This window comes from Sapajus apella, unplaced genomic scaffold (assembly GCF_009761245.1).
Source record: "Sapajus apella isolate SASKATOON/1434 unplaced genomic scaffold, GSC_monkey_1.0 scaffold60, whole genome shotgun sequence".
Lineage (NCBI taxonomy): Eukaryota > Metazoa > Chordata > Mammalia > Primates > Cebidae > Sapajus > Sapajus apella.
Window position 1 is genome coordinate 1707287 of NW_022437000.1, and position 12119 is coordinate 1719405.

General features: G+C 38.2%; 1 protein-coding gene across 8 annotated transcripts in view; it reads right to left on the reverse strand.

The window, feature by feature from the left end:
* Positions 1-12119, reverse strand: part of NALCN (sodium leak channel, non-selective) — a 368748-nt gene that overhangs the window by 203639 nt on the left and 152990 nt on the right. For all 8 annotated transcript variants that reach the window (XM_032246166.1, XM_032246167.1, XM_032246168.1 and 5 more), the window contains one exon: positions 5705-5836. In XM_032246166.1, coding sequence (XP_032102057.1) covers positions 5705-5836 — 132 coding nt within the window. The remainder of the gene's footprint in view (positions 1-5704; positions 5837-12119) is intronic.

Below are 12119 nucleotides of genomic sequence, written 5' to 3' on the forward strand. Positions count from 1 at the left end.
CCAAAGTAACAAAACAAGTCCCCAGCTTCACAACAGAAGCTAAGCAGCTTAATTTATTCTTAAAGGGTGATTTTTAGACTGTGAGTTGGCTCCTAATGGGTAAAGTGGTTTATTTTAGATTTTCTAAATAATTTATTCTGGAATATGAGCAACTTAAAAAATTACTTCTTTAAAAGCTCATGACCTGTTGTGATCTATTTTTAAAATAAACTTTTCAAAATATTACATAACGCTATTCCCTTAAAAACTGCATCATTATAGTCTATAAACTTGAATTGTTGTTATTATAGCTATTTTGAAAATTAAATGAGACAATAAATTCTTTTAAAGTGCTTGGCACATAATGTACCGTCTAAAAAATTGTAGCTTTATTGTTGTCAATATTAAAATATTTGAATTTAACAAGAATGTTAGTTGACATGCTCTCGGATTCTATAGCTTAAACCCAAAATCCATTTTTGTAAATAAAGTTTTATTGGAAAACAACCATTCTGAGACCACACTCACTTTTGTACAATTGCAGAGTTGAGTAGCTGAGACAGAGACAGGGTAGCCTATAAAAGGCAAAATGTTTACTCTCTGGGTCTTCAAGAAAGTTTGCCGGCCCCTGGCCTAAACTCAAGACATTTTTATAAACTTTATAAAAATTGAATATATTATGAAAAAGCAAGTCTAATTAAATTGATTTATCCACACTCATTTGAAACATATCACTTTGTCTCATGTATAAGTTTCTGATACAAAGAGAAATGGCAATGTAATTTGAATAAAAACTAGACATACTTGGGCAAAGTCAAACACCCAAAATCAAAAACAGAGTGGAGCGGCTGGGTATGGTAGCTCATGCCTGTAATTCCAGCACGCTGGGAGGTTGAGATGGGCGGATTGCTTGGAACCAGGAGTTTGAGACCAGCCTGATGAACACGGTGAAACCCTACCTCTACTAAAAATACAAAAATTGGCTGGGTGTGCCTGTTATCCCAGCCACTTGGGAGGCTGAGGTAAGAGAATCACTGGAACTCAGGAGGCAGAGGTTGCAGTGAGCCAAGATGGCACCACTGCACTCCTGCCTGAGTAGTAAAGTGGGACTGTCTCAAAAAAAACAAAAAACAAAGAACAAAACCTAGAGTGAAACAAATTCGGAATGCTTAAAAAGTTCAAGAGTAAACAGAAGGGGTCTAGCTGGTTGTTTAAGTGAATGAAATCACCATTACCTACTTTATTTATTTATTTTCCAGGATTTCAAAGAGTTCGCTGTTAGCTAGTTAATTGATTTGCCACTTTGTTAAGAATGATTGACATGTAAAAAGCTGCATTCATGTCATGTATCCATTTGATGTGTTTGGGAATAAGTGTACTCCTGTGAAGCCGTTACCATCAATGCCATTGACACATCCACCACCTCTCAAAGTTTCCTCCCAAACCCTTTCTTGTTATTATTGTAAGGGGACAACAATTATTGGGCATATAATATATACTGAATTCTACCATCCAGTCCTGTTTGCCTGTTGTTGGGGTTGTTTTTATTTTTAATGTTATAAAAAAGAGAAAGAAAAAAGACAAGGATTTACCAATTACTCCAAGACTCTACAATGCACTGAAATAGTAACAAGTCGACCTGGTGCGGTGGCTCGTGCCTGTAATCTCAGCACTTTGGGAGGCTGAGGCAGGCAGATCATGAGGTCAGGAGTTGGAGACCAGCCTGACCAACATGGTAAAACCCCCTCTCTACTAAAAATACAAAAATTAGCCCAGCGTGGTGGCCTGTGCCTGTAATCCCAGCTACTCAGGAGGCTGAGACAGGAGAATCACTTGAACCTGGGGGCCAGATGTTGCAGTGAGCAGAGATCACACCACTGCACTCCAGCTTGGGTGGCAGAGTGAGGCTCCGTCTCTAAATAAATAAATAAATAAATAAATAAATAGTAACCAGTCAACTCTGCAGTATTCAATTATTTGACATTTTGTTGGAATTTCTTACAGTCTGAGGATGAATCATCTACCATACACATTAGGAAAGGATCAATTCTGTATGTGAAAAAGTTAGGTGAAATTCAGCAAAGAATTCCATTCCTTGCTGTTGCCAGTCAGGAGGGCCTATTCACTTGTGCTCCAGGACTGATTTAGTTGACCATGTGCCCACCTTGGGCTAGATCACAAAAGCAATGTTACTGTAATCTCTAACGTCAGGATGCCTTCAGGAGAAGATGCAGATTATTCCTCCCAGAGAGATGAGCACAATCGTCATCTCTTGCGGTCATTTCTGCTTTTGTTCTCTGGCCTTTTTGTTAGCAGCTCTTTACCCACTGATGCTATTACTCTTGTCTCATTCTTCCACCTCATCGTTCCACCTCTCCTTCCTCAGAGCCTTGAACTAATCTTTGAATCTCTCCTATGTTAAACAATTTCCTCTACATTCTTAATCTCTATTCCCAGAATCTACTTTCTGTCTGTGCCTCAACTGATTCTCTCCCAAATGCGTGAGCTACCCCTGCAGCCCTTTCTAGCCCTTTCTGGTAGAATGTGTGGATGAGGAAGAGGTGCCCCATCTATTGTTCCTCAATAATTTTTCTTTTTTTGAGACAGAGTTTTGCTTCTGTTAGTCACCCAGGCTGGAGTGCAATGGTGGGATCTTGGCTCACTGCAACCCCTGTCTCCCGGTTCGAGCAATTCTCCTGCCTCAGCCTCCCAAGTAGCTGGAATTATGGGCACCCACTACCATATCCTACTAATTTTTGTATTTTTAGTAAAAACGGGGTTTCACCAGGTTATACAGACTGGTCTTGAACTCCTGACCTCAGGTGATCCACCCGCCTCATCTTTCCAAAGTGCTGGGATTACAAGCATGAGCCACCGTGCCCAGCTTCCTTGATACTTTTTTGTGATGTATTCCATGAGATTAAAACATGCTGTCACCCACTCTCCCTGTGGCTGCCTTCTGGCCTTCTGTCAATCTGTCCATCAGTCACTGGCTCATTCCCTGTGACTCTGCTCCCTGACTCCACTCTTCTCTCCAAGAACTGGCCTCACTCTGAGTGACTTCAATGTCCATGTAAAGACTCAGTCAGTACCTTAGCTTCAACTGTCCTTTCCATTCCTGCCTTGACTCCATCAATATGTTTAAGCCACCCACATCCATGTGACACCCTAAATTTTGTATTTTATTTCTCTGAATTACTCCAGAATTGTAAAATCCTAGACTTCACTCTCTGATCACAAACTTTTCTAGTTCCATGACTTCAGTGGTACCTGTTCTTTAACCATATGCTTCACCTTCACTCCTCTATTCTCCTTATTTCCACAACAGAGACCACAGGGTCATCGTTTCAGCTCCTTTGCCAGCGATCCATATGTCTTTTCCCTTTGTTTCTCAGTTCCCCCAGCCTGAAAAAAAACCCCGAAAGCTGGATTGATTTAAATGCTCCTCTTCTCTCTTCTTAGACAGGTCTAAAAAGTCGCAGATCTGTCTAAATTGGTGTCACTGTAAATCTGTAGTCCTAAGTGGATCTTAAATGTTGCATTTGCTATATTGTTAATTAATTTTTTGCCTATCCCAAGGTACCTCTACCCTCTTCCCTTTCTTCTCCCGCTTCCCCCTTCACTGTCTCATCATCTGGCCAGATGCAGACCTTGCTTCCTACTTTCCAGAAGAAACAGAAATAACTCAATGGGCATTCCTTCAATGTTAAAAATTTATCTGCAAATATTAGTGTCAGTCCAGGTTTCTCTCTGCTTTTTTTTTTTTTTAATTTGTTTTGAGGCAGAGCCTCACTCTGTTGCTTGGGCTGGAGTGCAGTGGTGCAATCTCGGCTCATTGCAACCTCTGCCCCTCGGGTTCAAGTGATCCTCCTGCCTCAGCCTCCCAAGTAGCTGGGATTACAGGCACCCGCCACTATACCTGGCTAATTTTTTATATTTTTAGTAGAGAGGGGAGGCTGGTCTTGAACTCCTGACCTCATGATTTGCCCTCCTCAGCCCCCAAAGTGCTGGGAACACAGGTGTGAGCCACCGCGCTCAGGCTTCTCTCTGCTTTTAATGACCATTCATTCTTTGTGTGCTGGATTTTCAGCAAAATTATACTTATTTTTCAGGGGTTGGCCTGGATATAATTTCTTCATGAACCCCTGTCATTAGTTCACTATAGCACAAAATTCTTATTACTTTTTTTTGTTTTTGCCAGATTGTAAGCTCCACTTACCAGGTAGCTCTTGGGCAAGTGTTGCTTCACAGAAACTATAGTTCAGTAAAAGTTTTGTATTAATGATATTTTGTTTCAAGAGACACACTTCCATGAAGAGGAGAATTCAGAAGTGACTACTTAAAAGTTTCTTGATATCCACATATATGTTTACACTCAATAGGTGATTGCAATTAATTCTTTTTCAGAAAAGTTTGTGTGTGGGTAGATTACATTTTTATGAACCAAATCAACTTTTTTAATGTACTGAGAGAATTCCAGGAATCTAAGTATATTTAATTAAATGGAAAACTGATTTTTTTAATGTAAAAAATGCTTCTGAAATAAAGAATGATCAAATTGTGACTTTTCTGCCTTTTCAGTTTACTTTTTCATAGGTTGGATTTCTTGAAGCATTGTACAGCTTCAATGTATACCTCACTCACATGATGAATGGCTTTCTACATGTCAATCGATTTTTTTATAAGTGTGTAATCATTGAATTTTGAGATACACTTTAGGGTTTTTGTTGTTTTTGTTTTTTTTCCTTTTTTTGAGATGGAGTCTTGCAATGCCGCCTGAGCTGGAGAGCAATGGCACAATCTCGGCTCACTACAACCTCCTCCTCCGAGGTTCAAGCGATTCTCCTGCCTCTGCCTCCTGAGTAGCTGGGATTACAAGCACCCGACATCACACCTGGCTAATTTTTTGTATTTTTAGTAGAGATGGGGTTTCACTATATTCGCCAGGCTGGTCTCGAACTTCCGGCCTCTCAATCTGCCCTCCTTGGCCTCCCAAAGTGCTGGGATTATTGGCGTAAGCCTAGCCTAGGTATTTTTTTTTTACACTGAATAAAAACAAAGATCTTTGAAAATCATTAAAATATTTTAATGTAAATGCATAATGCTTATTGGTAAAAATAAAAATTAAAATATTTTAATAATCAGATATTAACAAAATTACCTTATCAATTGGAAGTACTATTCCCAAACTCTAATATGATATGCAGAGTGCTAGGGAGATGCTTAATCATGAAACCTACCTGCTACTGATTGGATTCTTTAATGAAGGTTGTAACACCCATTTCTAGTGCAGTAATTATCATGATCATCTCTCTGTATTTCCTTCCAGCCTCCTTCTAGGTATTGCTGGGCTGAACTGCCCATTTATGATCTTCTGAATCGGTGCCTGCTTAAACTTAGTTGAAAACAAACTAATGCAACTAAGAAATGGAGAGATAATAGGAGGTGGACAGGAAAACAGCAAGATCCTCGAGTGAGGCCCAGGGAAAAAGGGTTACCTTGGCAACGTGACATACTGTGAGGAAGACGACTCAGGCCCACGGCGACAGGAAATGAATCAGGCCACACTGTGACCAGAGGAACCACTTAAGAGGCAGACAATGATTCAGCTTTGGTGGAAGTCAAGTAATGAACACGCTACACTTCACTTTTGCATCTCTAAGAGGCACTGTCTGCGGTTTGCCTGTTCCTTGCCCAGCGATCTGCGTGGTGGAGAGCCGCTTACCTCCGCCAGGTAGAATTCGTCGTACTGCCTTCTGAAGTTTTCTCCTTTGTAGTAGTTGCTAGCTGCCACGATCACGTCCACAGTCACCATGCTCAGGATGAACATGTGGAAGACGGATGACCGCATCATTTTCTGAGGGGGCAAAGCAGACAGACTTTTAACAAAGAAATAAACCTCATGATAAAATATAATTGATGGGCTTAGGCCTTGGCTGACAGCACCTTTGTGATATACTGCTATGCAAAACAGGGCTTCCAAGATAAAGCCATCAATGTCCCATGCTGCTGAACTGGGAGAGCAATGGAACCTTTCTTTCAGGCAGCTAAACAATGGCTAGGAAGATGGTTTCAGAGACTTTTGACGAAAAATGGAAAACATATATCATTTAATTTGTGTATAGCTTGCATCTTAATTTTCTTATTGGTTGGTTGGGTAGTACTTATCCTTAATTCTGACTGTATGAATAAATGGCTTTTAAAAAACTGGTAACATAAAACAAGTATTACTTTATTCTGTGTTAAGTGAACAAGTATTCCTTCATTCTGTGTTAAGGGAGAATACTGTGGACGAAAACATTTTAGAGAAGTAAGAGAAACCTAAGATTTGTTTTTTACTTATTACTTCCATAAAAAATTGTTGAAAATTTTACTGCAGCTTCTAGTAAGTGACATCTACATTGCACTTGCTATCTCTCTGGAGTCTTTCTAGATGCTTTATATAAATCAACTCATTGTAGCCCTAGGAAGTTATTCTAATAAGGAAACTGAGACTCAAAGAGGTTAAATAACTTTCCCACTGTCACTCGGGGATTGAAAATGGGCTCAATACTGGAAACCAAGTCTGGCCCAAGTCTACTGACTACATTAAGACGGGGATAATGACACATTTAAAAGTAATGAGTATTATTATAAATGCCATCCTGTATTAAATGCTTACTATGTTCTAGGCCATATTATTCACATTAAAATATTTGTGGGTCCATAGTAAGCATATATATATATATATATGTGCATATATTTACGGAGTACATGAGATGTTTTCATACAGGCATGCCATGTGGAATAAGCACATTATGGAGAATGGGTATCCTTTGAGTTACAATCATATTACACTCTTTATTTTAAAATGTACAGTTATTATTACTGACTGCAGTCACCCTACTGTGCTATCAAATAGTAGGTCTTATTTATTCTTTCTATTTTTTTGTTCACATTTACTATCCCTACCTTCCCCGGGACTCCAATACCCAACCCAGCCTCTGGCAACCGTCCTCTACTCTCTATGTCCATGAGTTTGCTTATCTTGATTTTGTGATCCCACAAATAAGTGAGGACACGTGATGTTTGTTTTTCTATGCCTGGCTTATTTCACTTAACATAGTGGTCTCCAGTTCCATCCACGCTCTTGCAAATGACTGGATCTCATTCTTTATTATGCTTCAGTAGTACTCCATTATGTATATGTGCTGCATTTTCTTCATCCATTCATCTATTGATGTATATGTAGGCTGCTTCCAAACCTTGGCTATTGTAAGCAGTACTGCAACAAACACAGGATTGAAGATTTCTCTTAGATATCCTTATTTCCTTTCTTTTAGGTATATGCCCAGCAGTGGGATTGCTAAATCATATGGTAGCTTAATTTTCAGTTTTTCTGAGGAATCTTCAAACTGTTCTCCATAGTGGTTGTACTAATTTACATTCCCACCAACAGTGTACAAGGGTTCCCTTTCCTCTGCATTCTCACCAGCATTTATTATTGCCTGACTTTTGAATATAAACCACTTTTAGCTGGGGCAACATGACGTCTCATTGGAGTTTTGATTTGCATTTCTCTGATGATCAACGATGTTGAGCACCTTTTCATATGCCTGTTTGTCATTTGTATGTCTTCTTTTGAGAAATGTCTATTCAAATCTTTTGCCCATTTTTTGATCAGATTATTAGATTTTTCCTATAGAGTTGTTTGAGGTCCTTATATATTCTGGTTCTTAATCCGTTGTCAGAGGGGTCATTTGCAAATATTTTCTCCCATTCTGTGTATTGTCTCTTCACTTTATTAATTATACCATTTGCTGTGAAGAAGCTTTGTAGCTTGATGTCATCCCATTTGTCCATTTTTGCTTTGGTTGCCTATGCTTACGGGGTATTACTCATAAAATCTTTGCCCCGTCCAATGTCCTGGAGATTTCCCCCTGTATTTTTTTGTAGCAATTTCATAGTTTGAGGTCTTATATTTAAGTATTTAATTCATTTGATTTTTGTACAGTGTGAGAGAAAGGGGTCTAGTTTCTTCTGCATATGGATGTCCAGTTTTCCCAGGACCATTTATTGAAGAAACTGTCTTTTCCCAGTGTATGTTCTTGGCACCTTTGTCAAAAATAAGTTCATTGTAGGTGTGTGGATTTCTTTCTGGGTTCTCTATTCTGTTCCATTGATCTATGTGTCTTTTTGTATGCTAGTACCATGATGTTTTGGTTACTATAGCTTTGTATTATAATTTGAAGTCAGGTAATGTGATTCTTCCAGCTTTGTTCATTTTGCTTAGGATAGCTTTGGCTCTTCCAGATCTTTTGTGGTTTCATATAAATTTTAGAATTTCTTTTTCTATTTCTGTGAAGAATATCATTGGTATTTTGAAAGGGATTTAATTGCATCTGTAGACTTCTTTGGGTCGTAGGAACATTTTAAAAATATTGATTCTTCCAATTCATGAACATGGAATATTTTTTTTCCACTTTCAGTGTCCTCTTCAATTTCTTTCCTCAGTGTTTTATAGTGTTCATTACAGAGAGCTTTCAATTTTTTGGTTAATTCCAAGATGTTTTATTTTATTTGTAGCTATTGTAAATGGGATTACTTCCTTGATTTCTTTTTCAGGTTGTTTGCTGTTGGCATACAGAAATGCAACTGATTTTTGTATGTTGACTTTGTATCCTGGAACATTACTGAATGTGTTCATCCGTTCTAATAGTTTCCTGGTGGAGTCTTTAGGTTTTTCCAAATATAAGATCATGTCATCTGCAAACAAGGATAATTTGGCTTCTTCCTTTCCCATTTGGATGCCCTTTATATCTTTCTTTTATCCAACTGTTCAATCTAGGGCTTCCAGTACTATGTCGAATAACAGAGGTGACAGTGGGCATCCTTGTCGTGTTCCAGGTCTTAGAAGAAAGGCTTTCAGTTTTGCCCCATTCAGTATGATACTAACTGTGGGTCTGTCACATATGGCTTTTATTATGTTGTGGTATGTTCCTTCTATCCCCAGTTTTGTTGAGGGGTTTTACCATGAAGAGGTGTTGAATTTTGCCAAAATTTGTTTTAGCATCAATTGAAATAATCATATAGTTTTATCCTTCATTCTGTTGATATGATGTATCACACTGATTTATTTGCGTATGTTGAGTCATCCTTGCATCCCAGGGATAAGTCCCACTTGGTCATGATCCATATTATTCATATGTTTTATTTTATTTGTGTTAATATCCACCATAGCTCTATATGGTGAGATACATTACTCACATTTCACAGAATTCAGAGAGACTAAGTCATTTTTCCGAGGTCACACAATTTCTACTGTATTTTCCAAATACACTAGAATCGGGCTAGTGTATTTAAATACCCTAGTCTATTTGAAGTCCATTGTGGGTCTCACTGCCTGCTATGGGGTAGAGAATACTTAAATGGAGAGAGTGGAGGCTGAAGGCCCTGGGCAGCAGAAAAAGGAGAGAGAAGCAGACCTATGGAAAGGAACTGAGCACAAAAAACACCTCTGAGCCATATCTGCCCAGGGACTAGTGCCACCACACATCCTTTTTCTGAGGTCTCATTTCTTCTGGGTACTTATGGACAAATACCCTTACCATCCGATCTGACCTAAGAATCCTTTAGTCCTTGCAACTCAAAGAACCTAACTAAAGCACAGCCTTAAAATGAGGTAAGAGAAGAAGGACTGTCTCCTCTGGGCACTGCCAATGTCTCTATGACTCTATGTGTGTGTTTCATGGGGTCTTCCTTATCCTACGGCATGAGCGATGGGCCAAACTGCCTGAAGCTGAAGCTCTACCACCGACTGGCACTGTAGCTTAAACCTCTGTTTTCCCATTGGTAAAGTGGAGAAAATAGTACCTACTCCAAAGGGCTGTTATCAATTTTAAATGAGTCAATATTTGTAGAGGGCTTAGAATGGTAATTAGACGTACAAGTATTCTATGAAGGTTTGCAGAGAAAAGGAATGCAATTTTGTGAATCAAGTATTTTTCTGTTCAGGAATGAGAAATTAATTACCCAAGGTTGAAGAATTAATTTTGTTGTAAATCAGACTAAGTCCAGAATCAAATGAGGTAAGTAACATCGATAAGGGTCTAATCATTTGAGACATGCCAGTGACATTGAGAAAGTAGATTTTTTTTTAAGGCTTCCTGTCATCATGGCTATTGATGCACATCCATTTGCCTTTGACTTTATTTTACAGGTAATACGAAATCAAATTCCAGAGCTGCCAATCAACATGTTTACATGCATATCAATTTACTTGCAGAAATGATTGACCTTCATAACACAGATAGGCAAATCATCTGGAACGTTTCTATGCTCATTAAAATTTTTATTGTTATTTAGTCTTTCTTGCACTATGAGAGTTAAATTCCATAGCTATTATTCCTTTTATACACTCCTTTCAGCATAATGTTCTATTAAAAACGTTTCTGCTGATTTCCATTTCATCTGCATGGCAGGAAAGCCACAACTTTCTCTTTCTCTTTTCCTTAGCTATGGATTTATATCTTAAGTAAACTGTTATTATTGAAAGGTCCAAACAAAGCTTTTAGCCATGGTTGTCAAAAAACTTTTAAATTGGTTTTGTAACTGTCACAGCTTCACTTTGGTGCTGTCATTGTAATTAGGTTGTTTTTTGTCTGAATGTCTACATGTCCCTGTTGGTTCAGAGTTATTAAAATAATCATTCACAATGGATTTTGATACACTATAATCATTGCTTAGCTGACTTTCTCCAAAGCAGGAACTTTCAAGTATTAAATAAGAATTAAGGTGATAAATATGTGCAGTAGCTACATTTAAATATTAAAATCAGTAACTCCAGCTTTAAAGTTAGAGCTAGTGGCACAGCCCACTTCGACTCAATTCAATTCAGCCAGTGCTTGAAAGTGACTATCAGTTTCTTTAATGTAAAAAGGCTGATGACATTACATTTAGATCCATGCTTGCATCTATAGGAAAGTCCAAATTTGTACTTTTCAATTTTTTATTTTCTAATAAAAAAATTCACATAAAGGAAAATGTTAAAATTGAGTCAGTACTACAAAATATTATATGACTTGAGGACCTCACAATTGCATTATTTAATATGGATGTAGGATCTATCTACCTATCTATGTAGACAGATGAACACATACATCTCTAGTATATGTGTATGTGTGTGTACATATATATGTATATTTGCATATGTGTGGGCATATTTTTTATTTATATATTTTAATATAAGGTCCTTTAAGCCCTTCATACACATTCAATGTCTTAACGTTTCCCTTAATTGCAATGTTACTTTGGTTTACATTTTTTAAAAAGAAGAGAAGTTTTGGATATGTTTTGGCTAAGTTGGCTTTGGATTTATCTGTGAATATGACAGTTGGAATTTTCAAAATACAAAGAATCTATACTAGGATAATCCCTGAGGCAGCATTATCTGTCAGGAATGCTTTAGAACATTGCTACTCAAAGTGTGGTCCCTGGACCAGCGGCATCCTGGAAGCTTATTAAGAATGCAGGATCTAAGGCCCCATCCCAGGTCTACTCAATCAGAATCTGTATCTCTAACGTGGTTCCCAGGTGATTCATAGCATGTTGAATTTTGAGAAGCACTGTTGTAGAAGATACTCCTTAAAAGCAGGCTGCACTGGGTGACCTATAAGATTATTTACAACTTCACAGTTTCGTGATTCTAAAAGTCTGTAATGGCTGGAACAGAATATCACAGATACTGCCTGGAATATAATATGTTGGGCTACACCGACACAAAAATGGCTGCCAACCTTGCCCCCATATCCCAGCTCCATGGTCAAATATCAACTAAATCCATTTGGCTTTATGAAGACAAAAGCATGTGTTAGTTTTGCAACCATTTGAAGGCATTATAAATACACCATTATAGATCTCATAAGAAATGCAAATGCAGGTGGCCTGTAGGAGGTGAAAAAGGCAAGGAAACCATTTCTTCCCCAGAGTCTCCAAAAGCAATGCAGCCTTGCTGATACCTTGTGTTTAGCCTAATGAAGCCCATTTGGACTTCTAATTGCAGTCGTAAGAAAATAAATGTGTGTGGTTTCAAGTCACTGAATTTGTGGTTATTTGTTACAGCAGCAATAGGAAACTAACATAGCATTGTCAACGATTTGGAC